At 44.1% G+C, this 21,696-nt stretch overlaps 1 protein-coding gene across 6 annotated transcripts in view; it reads left to right on the top strand.

Moving 5' to 3' along the window:
- Positions 1–21,696, top strand: part of PFKFB3 (6-phosphofructo-2-kinase/fructose-2,6-biphosphatase 3) — an 83,133-nt gene that overhangs the window by 44,842 nt on the left and 16,595 nt on the right. For all 6 annotated transcript variants that reach the window (XM_087968892.1, XM_087968891.1, XM_026683963.2 and 3 more), the window contains exons 2-11: positions 5,889–6,014; positions 7,136–7,232; positions 10,153–10,219; positions 11,493–11,567; positions 12,202–12,258; positions 15,198–15,322; positions 17,017–17,224; positions 17,789–17,935; positions 19,415–19,519; positions 20,844–20,973. In XM_087968892.1, the coding sequence (XP_087825018.1) occupies positions 5,889–6,014; positions 7,136–7,232; positions 10,153–10,219; positions 11,493–11,567; positions 12,202–12,258; positions 15,198–15,322; positions 17,017–17,224; positions 17,789–17,935; positions 19,415–19,519; positions 20,844–20,973 (1,137 nt within the window). The remainder of the gene's footprint in view (positions 1–5,888; positions 6,015–7,135; positions 7,233–10,152; positions 10,220–11,492; positions 11,568–12,201; positions 12,259–15,197; positions 15,323–17,016; positions 17,225–17,788; positions 17,936–19,414; positions 19,520–20,843; positions 20,974–21,696) is intronic.

Here is a 21,696-nt window from a genome sequence, read left to right as displayed (position 1 = left end):
AAGAGAAAGGGGAGAGAAAGAGGGAGGGAGGAAAAGAGAGAGAAAAAGAGGAAGAGAGTATATATTGAAAAAGCACTTTTGGGATTGCCATATACAGTTAGTCCTCAACTTACGACCACAACTGAGACCCAAGTTTCTCTTGCTAAGCAAGTCCCTCTCTTAAGTGAGTTCTGTCCCATTGTTACGACCTTTCTTGCCACCCTTTTTAAGGGAATCACTGTTGAGTTAGTAACCGGGTTAAGTGAAATCTGCCTTTCCCCCTTGACTGCTCATCAGAAGGTCGTAAAAAGAGGATCATGTGACCCTGGGACACAGCAACCGTCATAAATACGAGTCCATTGCCAACCATCCGGATTTTGATCATGTGACCATCACGGGGAAACTGCAATGGTCGTTTAAGTGTGGAAAATGGTCACCACTTAAGTCACTTTTTTTCAGTGGTTTTGCAACTTTTGAGCAGTCACTAAACAAATGAAAGTCAAGGACTGGCTGTAATCTTATCTTATGCAGAAATAATCAACAGTACTAACTTCTTGGATTTGATATGTAAGCATGTGTGTGTGTGTGTGTATATACGTGTATGTATATATGCATTTGTGTTTATGTGTTTGTGTGGTGTTTGTGCATATATATATGTGTGTGTGTGTGTACACACAAACAAGGTATCTGTCTATATCTGTTATTGATCTGTATATATCTATCTCTATATCTATCTGTCTCTATTGATCTATATCTATTTCTATATATATCTATCTCTATCCATCGATCTATATCTGTCGATCTCTCTCGTTCTCTCTATCAATCTCTATCTCTCATCTCTCTATCTCTCTCTCTTTATCTATCTATTGATCTATATCTATATTGATCTATATCTATATTTATCGATATTTCTACCTATCGATCTCTATTCTCTACCCACCTACTTACCTACCTACTTACATCCCTTGTGTGTGAGCTATTAACTAATTATGTACGTATCCTTTTTGGACGGGCCACAAAGCTGTGTGGCTGTGTATAACTGCAAATTCCCACCGAGGAAAGGCTGAGTTGCAGGTGCCACAATCCTCAAAAGCCGCCTCTTTCTCTCTGATCGGGAGCTGGTCCTGCCAGGTGACTCAGGAGTGGAAAGTGAAGCCACAGAGATGGATGCACCTCCCCGGAGCTCTTCGTTCGCTCCCTGTGAAAGCCGTGTTTGTCTCAAACCAAGCAGCCGAACCTTTTTCATCCGCTCTTATCCAGGCAGTTGTGAGCTTGGCTTCTGTTTTCACACAGTTCCTTGAATCATAACCCGATGTGGTTGGTTGGGTTGGCCCAAATCGGGGGGTGCCGCCCTAAAAGTTTTGCCAAGTTTAATCTGGCCCTGTGGGATCCTTGCTGCTCTCTGAGCTCGGTTGTTTTGGTGCAGACATTTCATTACCAAACTGGGTAACATCATCAGTGCATCATCCGTCTAGCCCTGTTGATGTTACCTAGTTTGGTAATGAAACATCTGCAAGAAAACAACCTAGCTCAGAGAGCACCAAGGCCCCTACACAGTTCAACCCGGGAGCTAAAGATAATTCTCTTCTAATAAGGACATTTCCAACTTTTTTTTAAAGAAGAGCCAGGGATGAGATGCAACAGATCCTAGTACAAATGTTATTATAATGCTATCTTGATTTTATTTCCAGGATTTCCCTTTTGGTTTCCTGTCCTAATGTGTATCTGGGCAAGAATCAGTATTTAACACGGTGTTAATCCATTTATTTCTCAATTTCCTCCTTCCCTTTATTGTCCTTAAAGGTCACTGGAGGGAGAGGCAGATGCCACCAGCAGTTCTGCCCATTATCTTATCTTGGAAGGCCTCACAATTGTGTGTGTGTGTGGGGGGAATCACTTGTTGGAATGATGCAAACCTTTGATTGGAGGCAACTTCTTGATTTAAGTTTGGATTGCCTTAGATGGGGAAGGTAAAAATACCTTTTCAAATCCTTCTTGGGCAGCAACAGAAAAAATATTTCTGCAGTGACTCAGGGAGGCAAAGAAGAAATAATGGGTTGTAAATTCTCCTTTGTTCTCCTCTTCCTCCTCCTCTGAATTGTTTGTGAAAAGATGTGCTAAAAGAAAACTTTTAGCCCAGGGAATCCCTGTGGATCTTTCTCCTATTATGCTTGGAAGAAATCTTGAGTTTTGCAGTCTTTTGTCATTCCTCAAACGCTTGCAAAGACAGGTACATTCCAGAAATCTTGGGCCCATCTAGCCAGAACAGACTTCATTTATAGATTTGCTAATTTTGTAAACCAAATAGTTGTGTCCGTTAAGAAAACAATGGTTTATTGTGTGAAGCACATTTTATTAGGTTCAGAAGCTGTGCCAAACCCGGGCTTTAGAAGTACCTGGGTTGGTTTGATCAATTTTTACTTTGCTGCAAAAAATATAATCTTTTCATCCCAACAAAATATATCAAGATATCCTCTGATATTCCAGGATCTGTTTAATCCTCATACTGTATTCCTCTCTACCACCTTCCATAAGAAAACTCTGCTTTTCAGTGAACACAACATAACGTTTTTAAGCCTATTTTCTGCAGAGGCAGTAGAATTAAGTGATAGCAATTGAATGCTTCAAGGAGATTCCTGGTTGTGTTGTGTTATCTAAAGGGTGTGAATTCTTTTGTGGCTCCTATCCTCTCTTCCCTCTTAGGAGGTGTCAATCCAGGGCCATTGACAGAAGCGGCCAAATCATAGAATTGTGGAGTTAGATGGGACTGCAGAGGCCCTATAATCCAGCCTTCTTTAATATGCGGAAGGACCAGTTAAACCATCTTTGATAAGTCTAGCTTCTTCTTTAATACTTTCTGAAGTTTAAACTAATCCCTTTGTTTGTTTGTTTTAAAAAAGGTTTGATATCTTTTGTTTCGCAGGTCAGGTCATTCTGATAAAATTAATGCATTTGCCTGGTATTGGCTTAATACGTTGTGCAAACACAGCCTGAGCCATACCTTTGCAAAGCAATAGAGAAAAATCCCAATTGGGTTTATTTAAATATCAACCTAACATGGATTAGTAGTGTCTTCTTCCTCTTCTTCTTCTTCTTCTTCTTCTTCTTCTTCTTCTTCTTCTTCTTCTTCTTCTTCTTCTTCTTCTTCTTCTTCTTCTTCTTCTTCTTCTTCTTCTTCTTCTTCTTCTTCTTCTTCTTCTTCTCCTTCTCCTCCTCCTCCTCCTCCTCCTCCTCCTCCTCCTCCTCCTCCTCCTCCTTCTCCTCCTCCTCCTCCTCCTCCTCCTCCTCCTCCTCCTCCTCCTCCTCCTCCTAGTTTTTGACGAAAATTGCCTTGAGCTGCTCAGATAGTTTCTCTGTCAGATATACTCCCTCAACACTGTCAACCTATTTACTAAGTCTGCATTACTATTAATCCTCCCATCCTTCCTTTCCCCAATCTCGTCCCACTTATGACTGTACGGCTGTAACTTGTTTCTTGTATCCTAATGATTTTTATTGACTGTTTCCTAGTATGATTTGATTGCTTATTGTACTCTATGACTATGACTATGAAGTGTTGTACCTGATGATACTTGATGAATGTATCTTTTCCTTTATGTACACTGAAAGCATATGCACCAAGACAAATCCCTTGTGTGTCCAATCACACTTGGCCAATAAAGAATTATAAAGTTCTAAAGTTTTATAAGTGGGTTTTGTGTACAGAAAAAAAAACCTCTGAGAACAGAAGCAAAGTGGAAGAGCTGAAAATTGTAGACATTATTTTAAAAGAAGACTCTTTCATCACACTCATAGGCATTCAGAACCACCAACAAAAGCAAGTTGTTTAAAAATATTGGATCCCTTGCAGAAGTGCTCTATTTTTGTTTGAATGCAAAATATTGTCCTTTTTCTTCTCAGGGTTTTGTACATCTATAGCCTCCCGCTCAATCTCACCAATCTTTTTGCAAATTGCCCCTGTCTCGGACACTTAGCCCTGGGGCATAATCACAAAGGAAATGCTTCCTTTTGTGTTTAAATCATCCTTCCAAGGATGCTTCTTTGTGTATTTCAGTTCTCTGGGTTTGATTCTTCTGAACTGATTCAACTGAGCCAGCTAAGCGAATTCTACTCCGCTTTGCCTCTCCTGCTTTAAATAAAAGGCGATGAGGGGTGGGGGGAGCTGCAAATAGCTACCTTGGAGGCAGATAGCTGCCTTGGTGTGCGTGCCAGTTTGTGTGCATCTCCGATGCAAATTGCATGGAAATCCCACAATGGGGCGGTGCTCCACGGCTTCTCTCTTTTTCCAAGCATCCCGAAGATGCCTTTGGAGCGTGAGCTTATTTTCCACGCCACCTCCTAACACTCTGGCTCCTCCCCCTCCTGGGGAAGAGGTGGGCCCGGCTTGCAAAGTGATGCTTCAGCCTAGGATTCCTAAGGGCGATCCATTTGTTTTCTGCCATATGGCACGTCCACCACGTAAAATCTCTGGAGCTCTACAATTAGGGCTGGCTGAGGATGGAGTTGGGGGAAAGTGGCAGCGTGATTCTCTGCACGCATTCCCTGAACAGCAGAGTTGGGCTGGGCCGAAAGCTCAGCGCGGTTTCTAAATGCAAAGATACGGCCCTCTGTCTTCCTGAGTCTGAGTTGAGCAATTGCAAGAATGCCTTCAATATATATATATATATTTAAAGATTCACGATTTCTCAGATTTTGATATTTTTTTCTCTTTTTCTAATGCATAGATACATCCCACTGTCTTCCTGAATCTGAGTTGAGCAATTGCAAGAATGCAATTCAAAATTATTTAAGTAATATTTAAAGCCTCAGGATCTCTCAAATTTTGATATTTTTTTTTCTCTTTTTCTAATGCATAGATACATCCCACTGTCTTCCTGAGTCTCAGTTGAGCAATTGCAAGAATGCCTTCAATATATATATATATATTTAAAGATTCACGATTTCTCAGATTTTGATATTTTTTTTCTCTTGGTCTCATTTGTAGGGTGTAAACTTTTAAGGTGTTTAATCTACTCCGTTAAGCCCGTTCCTGTGAAAAGGTCTCTGAGCTTCATAATCTAGGGAGGACAAAATATATTTCACATAGGTTTTTTTTTAATTACATTTGGTACAAAGATCAGAGATGCTTCCTGTAAAACCCGGCGGTTTGGATGCTTTCAGTTTTTTTCTTCCCAACTCTGTTAGAAAAGGATTTTCTCCCAAATAAAGCTGCTTGTTTGCTTAGCATGACTGCTGGTTTGTAAAATAGCTGCATTTTGAAAGGAACAAAAGTCCAGAGAGTTTAAAGCATAACATATTCAGGTTTTATTCAAATTCCAGGCAAATCTCTTACTGGCTATAGCAGGTTTCTTGCTAAATGGAAGTGACCTGTGTTCTTATCTCAGAGACTGGCACTAAATGGGCATATACCTTGTCTTGAAATTATTTAAAGTGCCAAGGAGAAAATCTTGATATAAATAACCACTGTTTATTCACTATTGTTTTGCCACTGATAAATTATTCACTGATTCTTAGTAGTGAAGTCTTTGATTCCCATGGGAAAAATGGGGTTCCATTCCGTGCACTTTTTGTGTTATTTATTACACTAATCCAACAATATTTATAGTGTTGATTCAAGAATAGTAAATGCTTTTAAACTATGCTTTAGGTGCGGCCATGCTCATTCATGTCGCTCCTTTTCACACTGTTTCTTGCTCAACTTCCCTATAGGCCAGGTTTGTTAAGTCTGCAACAGAATTTATTACAAGCCATGAATTGTGGTTTATAAAGCATATATATATATTTGACATTAATTTTAACTATATTTTCTTCCTTCCTTCCTTCCTTCCTTCCTTCCTTCCTTCCTTCCTTCCTTCCTTCCTTCCTTCCTTCCTTCCTTCCTTCCTTCCTTCCTTCCTGTGCCCCTGCAGTATGTGGTCCACAGCTCACCAATTCCCCTACCGTAATCGTGATGGTTGGATTGCCGGCTCGCGGGAAAACCTACATTTCCAAAAAACTCACCCGTTACCTCAACTGGATTGGCGTGCCGACGAAAGGTGAGCTCTGAGGCGAATCGTTGTTGTTTTTTTTAATGGGTGGTGTGAAATCAAAATGCTTGCGAAGGAAATAATGTATTTAATAGTCCATGTATTGATGGTGGCTAGAATATTATATGCACAATACTGGAAAAAATGAAATCATACCTCCAGAAACAGAAATAATAAGAAAAATTACAGCATGTGCCGAAATCAGATAGCTTAATGTTAGAAATAAAAGACAAAGGAGAGTCTAAATATTATAAAACATGGAATAAATTTTATCAATGGTTATATAGCAGAAGACAATGTTGAAATATTAGTAGTTATGATTATATTAATTAGTAATTAATATATTAAATAAGGATATTATAAATGATGAAGTAAAATGTATATATGTATAACAAGGATGTATTGTGTTGTATTCTTATAATTAAAATTAAAAAATAAATTTAAAAAATGCTTGCGAGTGTCAGGTTTGAGGCTTTCAACCTGAGGGGATACAGCTAGTCTTCAAGTTATGACTGCCGTTATGCTCCAACATTTCCATTCTTAAGCGAGACAATCGTGGAGTTCTACTTCCTTTTACGACCTTTCTCGCCACCAACGTTCAGGGAATCACTGCTATTATTAGCTTAGTAACATGGTTGTTAAGTGAATCTGGCTTCCCCATTGACTTTGCTTGTCAGAAGGTTGCTAAAGTGGGGACACTGCAACCGTCATAAATGTGAGTCAGTTCCCAAGCATCCAAAATTTGATCATTATGTAACTGGGGGATGCTGCAGCGGTCGTAAGTGTGAAAAAAACGGTCATAAGGGACTTTTTTCAGTTCCGTTGCAGCTTTGAACAGTCTAAACGGGACGGTTGCAAGTTGGGGACTACCTGTATGGAACAGTTATTGAAGTGGGGGTGCCCTTAATATCGAAGAATGGATCCTATGGATGTGTAAATCATGAGCCTGGCCAGCTTGGCCGCAGCATCCAGCAGGCCTTGGCCGGTCTCTGGATCCTCCAGGCAGGATCACATCTGGATTGGAGAACTGGCAGGAATTCTGAAGAGTGGCCAGAAAGTTAAAAATAAAACCAAAAAAACACAAATGTATCTGACAAGAAGCCTGATTGATGTCTTCGTCCGCTTTGCAGTGTTCAACGTCGGCGAGTATCGGCGTGAGGTTGTGAAACATTACAGCTCTTACAACTTCTTCCGCCCTGACAATGAGGAAGCCATGAAAGTCCGCAAGTAAGTCTCAAATTCCCTTGAGCTTTCTTTCTTTCTTTCTTTCTTTCTTTCTTTCTTTCTTTCTTTCTTTCTTTCTTTCTTTCTTTCTTTCTTTCTTTCTTTCTTTCTTTCTTTCTTTCTTTCTTTCTTCCTTTCTTCCTTTCTTTCTCTCCTTCCTTTCTTTCTCTCCTTCCTTTTTTCTTTTTTCCTTTCTTCCTTCCCTTTCTTTTCTCTCTCTTTCTTTCCTTTTTTCCTTCATTCCTTCCTTCCTTTTCCCTTTCTTCTTTCCTTTCCTTCCCTTTCTTTTTCTCTCTTTCTCTCTTTCTTTCTCCTTTCTTTTTCTTTCCTTTCTTCCTTCCCTTTCTTTTCTCTCTCTCTCTTTCCTTCTTTTTTCCTTCATTCCTTCCTTTCTTTTCCCTTTTTCTTTCCTTCCCTTCCCTTTTCTCTTTCTTTTTCTTTCCTTTTTCCTTCCTTCCTTCCCTTTCTTTTCTCTCTTTCCTTCCTTCCTTCTTTCCTTTCCCTTTTATATTTCTTTTTCCTTCCTTCTTTCCCCTTTTCTCTCTCTCTCTCTCTCTCTCTTTCTCCCTCCCTCCCTTCCTTCCTTCCTTTTTCTTTCCTTCCTGCCTGCCTGCCTGCCTGCAGAAAACCACTGAAAAGCTTAACAGACTAGATTTAAATGTGAGACCACCAGGAAACATCAAGGTTATGAAGTTGGGAAAAGAAAATATAGGTAGTCCTTCAGTTATGGAGCCTGCCCATCATAATTTTACGTTCTTTTTTGCTGCGGCCATAAAGTGAACATGTCAATCATAAAGCACACACAGTGGTCCTGAAGCCAACCCATTGCTTGCTATGGCAGGGTTTTGATGAAAGCCAGAAGTCCCCATTTGGGGGCAAAACCATGGTTAAAACACGATCGTATCACCACGGGATGCTGCTAATGTGGCTTTATTGCCAAAAGCCCAAAATGCGATCATGTGACTGCGGGGTGGATGGGAAGGGCAGGTGACCCCAACCACTGGAACTTTGGACCCAAATGATAAGTCCCTTTTTCCAGGATGGTCGTAACTTTTTGAACTTTGACACTAAGCGAGGATTACCTGTAGCGTGGGTAGACCTTTTCCAACAATGTGAAAAAAGGCCATTATGGGAAAGTCTTTAATCTTCCTGCTTTTTCAGCACTTGAGAGAGCGGTTCTCGTTCTGAAAATCCGCAGTCTTTATTCTTAAATTTGTAAATGGGGACATTGTCCTTTGTTGAGTGTTTGAACAAGAGGACACAATTGCCTCCTTCTCCTAAGGAGCTGGGGTGGCATCCAAACGCAGGTTTTGTGAAATACAAGCTGGCAGCAGATTCCATGCAGCCCCACGGCCTAAAATATTTTCCTTAGCTGGGCAAAGAAAAAAACAAATTTCTTTGCAGAAGTCAGACAATCTGCCAGCAACCTCAGCGGCGTGATAAAGAGGTTATTTTTTTTAATTGCTAACACCAATTTCCAAAATCCAGACTGCAATTGCTATGTGCGGGTGAGCTTTCCACCCATGTACCAATGAAGGTGCTAGTCCTCAGGGCTATGGCTGAAGCTCTACATGCACAAACCTCTACAGATAGTCCTGAACTTACAACCATTCATTTTAGCGGCCATTTGAAGTTACAACGGTACTGAAAAGCATGTCTTAATGACCGTTTTTCACACTTACGACCATTGCAGCATCCTCTTGGTCACCTGATCAAAATTCGGACGCTTGGCAACTGGTTCGTATTTATGACGGTCGCCATGTCCCGGGGGTCAGGTGTGATCCCCTTTTGCGACCTTCTGACAAGCAAAATCAATGGGGAAACCAGATTCACTTAACAACCACGTTACTAACTTAACAACTGCAGTGACAAGTCATTTAATGGTCTCATTTAGCAACATAAATTTTGGGCTCCCAATTGTGGTTGTAAGTCGAGGACTATCTGTCCCTGCCTTGTTTGAGCAGCAGTTCTGGAAAAATATGTAAATGTCTCATTTTTGATGTTTTAAAATATTATATTTTGTTCTTCCCGAAGCTATCTCATTTTTCTACACGAAGCACATTTCTGACAGAAAGTGATAGGTTACCTAGAGGGAAACTGGTGAATGAGCAATACCTTTGGTGAGGTGGGATGGACTGCATCCAAAATTACCTCATCTGAGCTGGGGAGGAAAAAATGAGGTTGCTCCTAGAGGACCGTCCAAAGATCTCAAGAACCTGGTCTCAGGGGTGGGATTCAAAAGTCCCACCAGGTGGGACCTACCAGAACTTTCTGTTTCCGGCTTTTGGTGGGCCTCCAGAGTCCCACCAAAAGGTGGGGAGGACATTTTCATCCAAAGCCTTCCCCGGACCTCTTGGAGGGCAAAAACAGCCTCCCCGGCCTCTGGAGGCCCGCCGGAAGCCGGAAACAGGCCCATTTTGCAACTTCCGGGGTTTGGAAGGGCCATTTTTCGCCCTCCCAAGGATCCGGAGGCTTTCCCCAGGCCTTTGGGAAGGCGAAAATGGCCTCTCCCAGGCTCTGGAGGCCCTCCGGAAACCAGAAAAAGGCCAGTTTCCAGACTTCCAGAAGACCCGTTTTTCCCCCTCCCAGAGCCTCTGCCCAGACCCTGCACTGACCTCCATCGAAAATGGGTCGCATGGAGGCTCCTGGAAGTGGGGCACAGGGCAGGAGGTATGGGGTCAGCCGGTTGGTTGAAATATCCGTTCGGCGAACCAGCTGTAACTTTAACATCCACTTCGCCTGAACCCGGTCCAAACTGATAGAATCCCACTCCTGCCTGGTTGTCTCCATGCTGCCATCTTGCAGTCCTCTGAATTTTTACAGGTCCAATTGGGCAGCCTTACTAAATAGCCTGAGGGCTGCTACCAAACTCTTGTGTGATCTAAACAGGCTTTCATAGGCGGTTTTTGCGCTTTCCTTACAGACAGTGTGCCTTAAGCGCCTTGAGAGACGTCAAGCTCTACCTATCGGAGGAAGGTGGACAGATTGCAGTAAGTGACATTCCTTGAAGCGCCTTGGAAGAAGACATCTTGTGAAAGGTTGTCCCTGTTTGGGAGAGCCAAACTGGTCTGATTTAAATCGTTTTAATGAACCTCCTCCAGGTCTACCCCGTGGTTTTTAAATGTGCAGGAATCCCTAAAGATCTCCGAGTCCGAGCTTATGATTCCAATACAGGAGAATATTTCCAACTAGCTCGATACCCGTGCTTTGCTACAAAACTATGTTTTGTCGGGCTTAGTTTTGGGGGAGGAAGAGAAGGAAAAGAAAATTATGCCTCTGCCTACCGGCATCCATCGGTATTCATCTGGCTAGCGTCCTGTCAGTGTGTGAGAAGAGTTGAGGGCTGTTTGGAAACTGAAACAATATTTGCTGTGTGAGCAAGAAGGAGACAGCAAGGAGTCTGGGCGTGGCTTAGCTCAACCGTTCTGTACTAAAGCTGGCTGCTACTCTGAAACTGAAACTCCTCTCCTCTGCTTGTGTTTTGCATTTGGAACAGATTTCTTTTCAGGTGGGGAGAGGGAGTAGAACTCCTTAGCATCAGAGCATGTTAATAATAATATAGGAAATACTCTAAATACTCTGATGGTCATTTTGAAAAATCCTTTCTTAGCGAGCACCTAGAAACCAAGAGGAACGTACATGCCAAATTTCAAGTTTGTAGGATTTACGGTCCTGGAGATTTTGTGATGATGAGTGAGGGGTATTTCGCTTTTTTATATATGTAGATAGATTCAGGGTTGACATGAGGGGTCCTTCATATTGTCTTGAGTTTGGTTGTTTTCGTGCAGATTCTTCATAACCCAACTAAGTAACATCATCAGTGCTCATTACTTAGTTTGCATGAATGAAATGTCTGCAAGAAAATAACCCATCTTGGGGATCACCAAGGACCTCTCAAATTTGTGATGGCCCAAAATTTATGGACATTAGTCTGGATTTTTATTTTATTTTTTATTTTGAAGAGGAGAGGAGATCAACATTGTCCAGTGGAACTTAAAGATGTGTCCCATTTTAAATAAACAAACAAACCCTAATTATTTCACCCATCCACCCCGTGTCCATGCTGAAGGAATTGTTTCCAGTTATGGAAAGCAACTGACAAGGAACTGAACGGTACACTTATGGAGAACATTGTGGTTTGGTTCTGCTCATCTTCATGTGAAGATGGTTGGGATTCTGGAAAAGTTTGTCTCCTTTTTCTTGAAAACCAACTGACAAAAATGAGCCGTCCGACATCTTTTTAAATTTTTCTTCTCTCCCCAGGTTTTTGACGCTACCAACACGACCCGTGAGCGAAGATCCATGGTCTTGCATTTTGCCAAAGAAAACGGATACAAAGTGAGTTGACATTCTTGAACCAAAATGCAAGGGATTTTAAGATTTGGCCCACTGCTGTTTGTACAGGTTCCTTTCCTGTGGACATAGTTGGCACCTTGCTTAGACTCAAATCTTTCCCCAATCCAATGCCCTATTGGCGTGCTAATTTACAACTGCCATAATTCCCAGCAGAGTAAGAATTATGGGCCTTTCCACCCAGCACATTGGGTAGGAACCCTTTGGAGAACATTGACGTGGCTGTTTGTCTGCTTCTCAGGACAAACAGGTAGTTCTCGATTTACAACCATTCGCTGAGTGTCCAGGAGGCTGTGGGTTCGATCCTAAGTAGAGGCAGATATTCTTTTCTGGGCACGATGAGAATATATCTACCAATCTAATCGTTAAAACCCAAAATCAAAGTTTAATTCTCGTCCACTTCAAGCATGAAGTTCAGAAGCGGTCTCCATGTGGAAACAAAAGTAATTATAATATTCTTTTCTTTCATCAAAATAGTCCATTTTGCCATTTCAGCCAATTCCATCAACATCTGCAACCATTCTGTCCATGTTAGGAATTGAAGTGTCCTTCCATTTTTGTGCATACCAAAGTCATACTGTCACAAGGCCTTAATTCTAATGTCTTCTCCTTACGTTAGGTGTTCTTCATTGAGTCCGTCTGCAATGACCCAACTGTGGTAGCAAGCAACATCATGGTAAGTTTGAAGAGTGTTTGCTGTCTCTCAAGTCCAGCCTGGACCCCAGAAAATCCTTCAGGTTGGGCTGGAGAAATAATATTTTCTGGGAAGGGATCCAGTGGTGGGATTCAATTTTTTTTCCTACCGGTTCTGTGGGCACGGCGTGGTGGGTGTGGCATGGCTTGGTGGGCGTGGCAGAGGAACGTTACTGCAAAATCCCCATTCCCTCCCCACCCCACTAACCTGCTTTCCAGCTCCGTTCTCCTGTGCAGGGCAACCAAAGGAGACCCAGCCAATCAGCTGGGATTCGGGATAATAGATGGGGCGGGGCCAGTCAGAGGTGGTATTTGCGGGTTCTCTGAACTACTCAAAATTTCCACTACCGGTTTTCCAGAATTGGTCAGAACCTGCTGAATACCCACCTCTGAAGGGATCCCAGTTGAGTGAGAGAACATCCAACTTGTGCGTAATGGAATCTCTCCTTCCCATTCTCACCAACTCATCAGTTTGTTTGGTGATCATTCAAAGTTACAATGCCCCACCTCCCAAAAAAACTGATAACAGATAATCAGAGTTGGAAGGGACCTTGTAGGTCATCTAGCCCAACCCCCCTGCCAAAGCAGGAGACCCTACACCATTTGTGACAAATGGCAGTCCAATCTTTTCTTGAAAGCCTCCAGTGATGAAGCTCCCACAACTTCCAAAGGCAACTTCTGCCCCATGGGTTGATTGTTCTCACTGTCAGAAAGTTTCTCCTTATTTCCAGGTTAAATCTCTCCTTGTTCAGTTTCCATCCATGATTCCTTGTGTGGCCTTTAGGTGCTTTGGAAAATAGCTTGACACACTCCCCTCCTCCCTGTGACAACCCCTCAAATATTGAATGACTGCTATCCTGTCTCCCCTGGTCCTTCTCTTCACTGGACTAGCCAGGCCCAGTTCCTGCAACCGTTCTTCATGTGTTTTAATCTAATCATCCTGGTTGCTTTTCTCTGCACTTTCTCTGCACAGTCTCAACCTCTTTTTTATAATGTGGTGAACAAAACTGGATGCAGGACTCTAGGTGTGGTCTTACTAAGGCTTTGAAGAGCGATGCTAGTATCTGACATGACTGCTGCTTTTCACACCATGGCAGCAGAGCTGGGCTTCAAAACTTTTAACAAGGGGTGCTCTGCCCGGTTGCTGGGTGGGCGTGACCTAGTCTGCCTGCACCACGGTGGGGGTGGTGTTTTGCCCTCCCCAGGCTCCAGAGGCTTTCCTCGAGCCTCTAAGACAGCAAAACGCCCCCAGGCTCCGGAGACGCTGTGGAAGCTGGAAACGGGCCCATTTCCGGCCTTCCCGAACTTCCGGGAGTCCCGTTTTTCACCCTCCCTGAGCCTCTGCACTTACCTTGCATCCAAAACAGGTCACGTGGGGACTCCTGGGACGGGAGGAGAAGGGTGGGTGGGGCCAGCCAGGAGTGGGATTTGGGGGATTCTCCGAACTTTGACAGAATCTTAGCTAGGGGCTCTCCCGAACCCCTGCGAACCCCACAGCAGCCCCCCCCGCATGGCAGCCTCTATATGGCCACGTGATCAAAATTCGGATACTTATAGCGACTGACTCCTATTTACGACGGTTGTAGTGTTCTCGGGGTCACGGGATCCCCGTTTGGCAGCCTTCCGACAAGCCAAGTCGACGGGGAAGCCAGATTTGCTTGCTTAACAACCGTGTGACTAACTTAGCAACTTCAAACGATCGGCTTAACAACTGGCGGTGAAATGGGGCAGAACCGCCGCACTTAGCAAGAGAAATTTGGGGCTCAACTGTGGTTCTAAGTCGAGGACTACCTGCGGTAGCGAAGCCACGAGGCAGATTGAACGCTGTGGACTCTTATTTTGTCAACAGTGTTTGTCAACCTGGCCAACTCTTTTTAAGATGTGTGGACTTCAACTCCCAAGTTCCCCAGCCAGCCATGACCCTCAACCTTGAAGCAAGTCTGCAAACGTTTTGTTTGTTGGCTTGTAATCTCTATCCCAAGGCTGTTTTAGAAGGTCAAAGATACAAGATTGTTTGACTTGACCCATTTTTTAATTTTTTAATGGAAAAGATTAGAACAATTTCCTGCTGGATAGAGAGCAATACAACCGACCTGGCCTCATTCTAAACTGCAGCAGTGGTGGGATTCACCCAGTTCGCACCAGTTCAGGAGAACGGGTTGTTAACTTTCTGAGCAGTTTGGTGAACTGGTTGTTGGAAGAAATCATGAGGGCAGAGAACCGGTTGTTAAATTATTTGAATCCCACCACTGAACTGCAGTGTTTCGAAGATTGGCCGTTTTATGAGGGGGTGGACTTCAACTCCCAGAATCTAGACTCTAGAAAAAGTGCAGAGAAGAGCAACCAGGATGATAAAGGGACTGGAGGCTAAAACATACGATGAACAGTTACAGGAACTTGGCATGGCTAGTCTAGGGAAGAGAAGGACCAGGGGAGACAGAATAACAGTCTTCCAATATTTGAGGGGCTGCCACAGACAGGAAGAGATCAAGCTATTTTCCAAAGCACCCGAAGGCCAGACAAGGAATAATAGATGGAAACTGAACAAGGAGAGATTTAATCTGGAAATAAGGAGAAACTTTCTGACAGTGAGAACAATCAACCAATGGAACAGAAGTTGCCCTCGGAAGTTGTGGGAGCGCCATCACTTGAGACTTTCAAGAAGAGATTGGACTGCCATTTGTCAGAAATGGTGTAGGGTCTCCCACTTGGGGGGGGGTGTTGGACTAGATGACCTATAAGGTCCCTTCCAGCTCTGATTATCTCTTACCTGTTATCTGTAATCCTGGCAGTTAAAGTCCACACACCTTAAGAACTGCCCAGGTTGACAAACACTGCTTTCGTAACATCCCTAGAACAGGATTGATGTAACGGGCTTGTTGCTATTCTTAAACCATTGAACATTTCCTTTTTTTTTTTAAGGAGGTCAAGCTGTCCAGCCCAGATTATAAGGACTGCAACTCGACAGACGCCATGGAAGATTTCATGAAGAGAATCAGCTGCTATCAATCCAGTTACCAGCCTCTTGATCCGGACGGATACGACAGGTAAAGAAACACCAGGGTAACGACTACTGGTTCAGCTAAGGTTCAGATTTGCATCCACGCCACTCCAAGTAGCTTGTCGCTAGCGTGAATGCTGCTTCTCTGCTGAAGATGCAGGTTGTCCTAAGTTAACACCTATTTGTTTAGGGACAACTGAAAGTTACAACCGCGTGGAATGAAGGGACATGCCATCAGTCCTTGTGTCAGGATTCCAGCAATCGCCCTAATTGAATCATGATTCTCATGCCGAACTTCAACCAACTTCAAAGGATTTATTAGAGGCGACATATTGGCACTGCCCTGAATGAAGCCAACTCTGGCATGCGTAATTTACAGTCCCCTGTGACCCTGTTTCCTCCCTTCCCCCTGGGTGTGTCATAAATCAGATTCTCCAATTGAGCACATTCATGGGCTGGGTGTCATTCATGTTCTCCAATTAAATATATTCCCGGGCAAAAGCTCTGGTAGTTTAGTTGCAATCTTTTAAAGATAAGAGTTGGAATGTACTGCACTGCTCTTCCAGATTTCCTTCCTTCTCCCCCCCTGCCCCCCTTTTATGGCAACTACTAAAACAGGCATAGGAACGTTTTATGAGTTGACACCTTGAAGTCTCATGGAGTAGGGTTTGTGGTGGTGGAGAAAGTGGAAGACTGCGATGGCCTGGGGGCACGGTACAGAGGCAACACAGTCAGCTGATCGTTCAAACTGTCCCTTTATTGCTTCAAATTTTCCCCAAATATTCCCACGTTTCTGGCAAGTCCCAGAGCAAAGTGATCTCTCTCTGTCTCTCTCTGTCTCTCTCTCTCTTCTCTTCTTTCTCTCTTCTCTCTCTCTCTCTCTCTGTCTCTCTCTCTCTCTCTCTCTCTCTCTCTCTGTCTCTCTCTCTCTCTCTCTTCTCTCTTCTCTCTCTCTCTCTCTCTCCACACACACGCACACACACACACACGCCTCTGGCTGCAAGTAGTCCAGCACAAAGCTGTGAGCGCAACAGCTGCAAAACAAGAAATCCAGCAGGGCAAGGGAAAGAAGTCAATGAGCCCAGGAAGCGAAGGAACAAGGCAATTAATCCAGGAAGCCAGAAATGCAACAAAAAGTCCAGGAAACGTCCAACGTCTGCAACGGCACACAATTCTCCATGAATTCAGCGTTTGTTCCCGACAAATGCCCCTCCCCGTGGCGTCTCCTTACGTCTCGGTCCCCAGGTGTGCCTTGTGGAGAGAGGCGGGGCACTCTCCTCCCGAGTAGTCGGGTCAGCCTGCGCTGTTCCTGCCTTCTCTCCACTCTCTATACTCGAGGGTCAGGAAGGAGCGGTCCCTGCTCCTCGCCTGAGCTCTGTCTCTCACGTTCACTGCGTCATCCTGCCACTCCCTTCCTCCCTGCCTACAAGCCGTCCCAATCCTGAAAGGGCCTGGCCTGCCTCGGCTTAGCTCCTCCCCATTTTCCAACGAAGCCTCCCCCTCGAATCCGCTCCAGTTCTGGCTCCTTTTACCTCCACGGATTCAGGTTCCAACGGGGGGCATGACCAGGACCGTAGGGGTCCCTGCTATTCTCTGAGCTGGGTGGTTTGCTTTCAGGCATTTCATTACCCCACTAGGTAACATCATCAGCGCTCTGAGAGAGTTTGATCTCGCTGTTTGGCTTTGTGGGCTACTCCACAATGCTACGATGGCAATCCTGTGTTGTTTTCGTCCCCTTAGAGAGTTGTCGCTCATCAAAGTGATCGATGTCGGTCGAAGGTACTTGGTGAACAAAGTCCAGGATCACATCCAAAGCCGGATTGTCTACTACCTGATGAACATCCACGTGCAGCCCCGGACTATCTACTTGTGTCGGCACGGCGAGAGTGAATTCAACCTCAAAGGGAAGATCGGGGGCGACTCGGGGCTCTCCAGCAGAGGCAAGAAGGTATGCGTGTCGTTTACTTCTGAGTAAATGGGCCTGGCGAGTGGGGTGGTAGGAGCATAAGCCAGAATTGCCTTTCACAAAGAAGGGGAAACCTTCACAAAAACCCCCGCGAAAGTCCACTGAAAACACCTTACAATGCTTGTGGCGGTCGCCAAGGTTCACCAGTTTCCCAAAAAGTATTTCTTGAGAAATCTCGCTCTAGGGAAAAGACGAACTTCTCTTTAGTTTGTTCCTCCATAAAAATCATTTTGGGAGATAGAGGAACTCTTTAAGAACTTTCTGGGGAACTTTGTGGTTGTCATAAAAGACTTTGAATGAGTTCCATCTTTCCCAACTCATTGAGGGAAGATCTCCCTTGAATAGCTCAGCTTCGGTTGACTTTCAGGACACGTCCTTGTAGTTTATGGAAGTCATTTTCAGGATATATATATACTTTTTTCTCCAATTTTCCTGTCTGGCTCACAGCCTTGGGCTGGCTAGACCAAATACTTTGGCCCTGACAAACAGTTCGCCAAAACTCACAGGAGCTGAGTCATCACTTTCTGCATGTCCTTCCTTTTCTAGTTTGCCAGCGAGCTGAACAATTTTGTCAAGGAGCAAAACCTGAATGATCTCAAAGTCTGGACCAGCCATCTCAAGAGGACAATCCAGACGGCAGAAGCTCTTGATCTGCCCTACGAGCAGTGGAAGGCTTTGAATGAAATTGATGCTGTAAGAACCTTTTTGTTTTTTGGATTGCAGAAGAAACCAAAGGGGTTTTGGTGGGGGAAGCTGTCATTTTCCTCCTCCTCCCATCTCTCTCTCTCTCTCTCTTTCTCTCTCTCTCGCCGCTCTTCCGTTACCGGGAAATAAATCTGCCCCTTCCATTTTCCTGTCCGTTCTGAGTGTGAAAACTCAGTCTGTCAACACAAATTTCCACTCAGTCTGTAAACACGAGATAAGAACAAACTGGACAGGTGCAGAAACACAAGGGCACAAAGCCAGCCTGTTTGGAGAGAGAGAGAATAAGAATTCTGTTCTTATCTAAAGTTGGAAGGAAAAAAGAGAATGCAGGAGAATTTGGAACTTGTTTCGACATAAGCAGCAGGGATGGCCAAACCTGGCAACTTTTAAGACTTGTGGACTTCCAACTCCCACAATTCCTCAGTCAGCCAGTCAATTAATCTGAATAACCAGGCTGTTTATGTAGAACTAGCTCGATACCCGTGCTTCGCTACGAAACTGTAATCAGGCTTAGTTTTGGAGGAGAAAAATAAGGGGGGAAAATTGTGCTTCCGCCTACCAGTATTCATCTGGCTAGCGTCCTGTCAGTGTGTGAGAGAGTTGAGGGCTGTATGGAAACTGAAACTTTGCTGTGTGAGCAAGAAGGAGACAGCAAGGCGCCCGGGCATGGCTTAGCTCAACCGTTTTGTACTAAAGCAGGTTGCTGCTCTGAAACTGAAACTCCTATGCTTGGGATTTTGCATTTGGAACAGATTTCTTTTCAGGTGGGGAGGGGGAGTAGAACTCCTTAGCATCAGAGCGTGTTAATAATAATAATATGCGAAATAATAATGCTCTGATGGTCATTTAGAAAAATCCTTTCTTTAGTGAGCACTTACAAATCAAGAGGAACATACGTGCCAAATTTCAAGTTTGTAGGCTTTACGGTTCTGGAGATTTTGTGATGATGCATCAGTGGTATTTCTTTTTATATATATATAGATTCTAGGAGTTGAAGGCCACAGAGCTGGAAGTTGTCCTGGTAGGGAAACAGGCTGGTTTTGTACCAACCGGCAGAGACATTCTAGGACAGAGGTGACCAATCTTGGCAAATTTTAAGATTTCTGGACTTCGGTTCCCAGAATTCCCCAGCCAGGCGGAAGTTGCCAAGTTTGAAGCCCCTAATATATATAGAAAATACTGCAGATGTTGAAATTCTTTGAGTTAAGGCTGCTGAGCACATCCTGGTATAAAGATTGGCAGAATTAGGAGAAAGAGCTATGTGGACTATTATTATTATTATTATTATTATTATTATTATTATTATTATTATTATTATTATTATTATTATTATTATTATTATTATTATTATTATTATTATTATTATTATTATTATTTCTTCTTCTTCCTCTTCCTCCTCCTCCTCCTCTTTCTCCTTCTCCTTCCTCCTCCTCCTTCATCATCATTATCATCTCTTTATTCTTGTAGGGTGTGTGTGAAGATATGACTTACGATGAAATCAAGGAAACATATCCGGAAGAATTTGCTCTACGCGACCAAGACAAATACTATTACCGCTATCCATCCGGAGAGGTTTGTGTTTGGGCACACCAACTATATATATATTTTTAACCATCGGGTGGGATGGATGCCCAAGCAGTAGGCTAGTGCTGATCTCTTGGAACATGAAATTGGGAGCCTTGATGTTTCCTCCCACCCCATGTGGCTCTTGGGCCAATGTTGGAATGATTAAAACAATTGTGCAAAGCTGTGTACAGGTAATCCTCGACTTACAACCGTTCGTTTAGCGGCTGTTCGAAGTTACACCTGCGCTAAAAAAAAAAGTGACTTAGAAAACTGATCCTCATACAGGTAGACCTCGACTTACACAACCACAATTGGTCCCAAAATTTATGTGGCCAAATGAGACATTTGTTCAATGAGTTTTGCCCCTTTTTTCCCCACCTCTCTTGCCACTGTTGTTCAGTGAATCACTGCAGGTGTTGAGTAACGTGGTTGTTAAGTGAATCTGGCTTTCCCCATTGACTTTGCTTGTCAGAAGGTCTCCAAAGGGGAGTATGTGATCTCGGCACCCTGCAACCGTCGTAAATACACTGTCAGGGCTCCGACAAATCCACCCCCATTCAAATCATAAGTCTCTAGCCACATCTGTCAGAGTTAAAAAAAATGATTTATTAGGAGTGGCCATGTCAGTGTTAGCTGGGTGCAGCCGACTCTAAAATACATCATTCATTTCCCCCTTGACCCTGATCTTCCCCCCACCCCCTGGATTCTCCAATGGGACACATCCATAAGCCAAGAGTCATCAATCATGCTCTCCAATAATCTTGCACGCCAACAGCTTTGGCTGCCTAGCAATTATCTGAAGCATTTAAGGAATGCACTGCTTTCCCACACCCCCTTTCTGCTGGCAACTAAAAGACCAAAGGAGTATTTTTTTAGTTGACATACGAGTCAGTTGCCAAGCATCCGAATTTCGATCACGTGACTGTGGGGAATACTGCAACAGTCCTAAGTGTGAAAAACCAGTCAAGGGCTCCCTGTACCAAAGGAGGCCAGGAGATTCCTCTTACAGGATCCAAGATTGCCCATATCCGGCGCTGCATCGTTTTTTGCTTCCTCTAATCAGGGATCGCCAGCCTTCTTTGACCACGTTAAGACTCAATTCCCAGAATTCCTCAGCCAGCCAATTCCTCTCATTAACCTGGGCATTTCTCTAGAATTCTGGGAGTTGATGCTGGCGGTGGAATTCTGGGAGTTGAAGTCCACAAGTCTTCAAAGTAGCCAAGATTGGAGATCCTTGCTCCTCTGCGGCTCCTCTGTTTCTGCCAAAAGACTATAACCTGTAACTCATCACCTTCTCTTGGTCTGTTTCCCCGCCCCTCCCCCCCTTCAGTCCTATCAAGATCTGGTGCAGAGGCTGGAACCGGTGATCATGGAGCTGGAAAGACAAGAAAATGTCCTTGTGATTTGTCATCAGGCCGTCATGCGTTGCCTGTTGGCTTACTTCCTCGACAAAAGCGCAGGTGGGTTATTACATTTGTTTTGCTACGGGTTCTGTGGGCGTGGCTTGGTGGGTGTGGCTTGTTTTGGTGGGTGTGGCTTGGTTTGGTGGGTGTGGCTTGGTTTGGTGGGTGTGGCATGCTTGGTGGGCGTGGCAGGGGAAGGATACTGCAAAATCTCCATTCCCTCCCCACTCCTGGGGGAAGGATACTGCAAAATCCCCATTCCCTCCCCACTCCACTAACCCGCTTTCCAGCTCCGTTCTCCTGTGCAGGGCAACCAAAGAAGACCCAGCCAATCAGCTAGGACTCGATGGGAGGCGGAGAATAGATGGGGGCGGGGCCAGTCAGAGGTGGGATTGGCCAGTTCTCGGAACTACTCAAAATTTCCGTCACCGGTTCTCCAGAACTGGTCAGAACCTGCTGAACACCCACCTCTGGCCTCTACACTCTCTGCAACTTTCCTGGGGCAGGAGTGGAAGAAATAAATTTAGGATGGGTGCTGTGATCCTTGCAAGGGGGTGGGAACTGACTCCAGCCACCCACCCACCTCCCAAACAGGGGAGAAAATCTCAAGCAGGGTCTGGAACTGAAGAAACTTCGATGCATGAGAAGCGAAATGTTTTCAAAGGGGCGGAGGGGAACCCAAGAAAGTCTAGTTGTCTTTTGGAGAAGAAAAAAAAACACCTTTGGGATTTTCCAAAAGATGCTTTTTTTTTTTTCAAGAGGCACCTGGACTTTCTTGTT

This window comes from Notechis scutatus, chromosome 6, assembly GCF_049901735.1.
Source record: "Notechis scutatus isolate UNSWTSFEM ecotype Mainland chromosome 6, rNotScu1.2, whole genome shotgun sequence".
NCBI classification, from domain to species: domain Eukaryota; kingdom Metazoa; phylum Chordata; class Lepidosauria; order Squamata; family Elapidae; genus Notechis; species Notechis scutatus.
The sequence above is the reverse complement of the archived record's forward strand: the minus strand, read 5'-3'. Positions and strand labels throughout refer to the sequence as shown.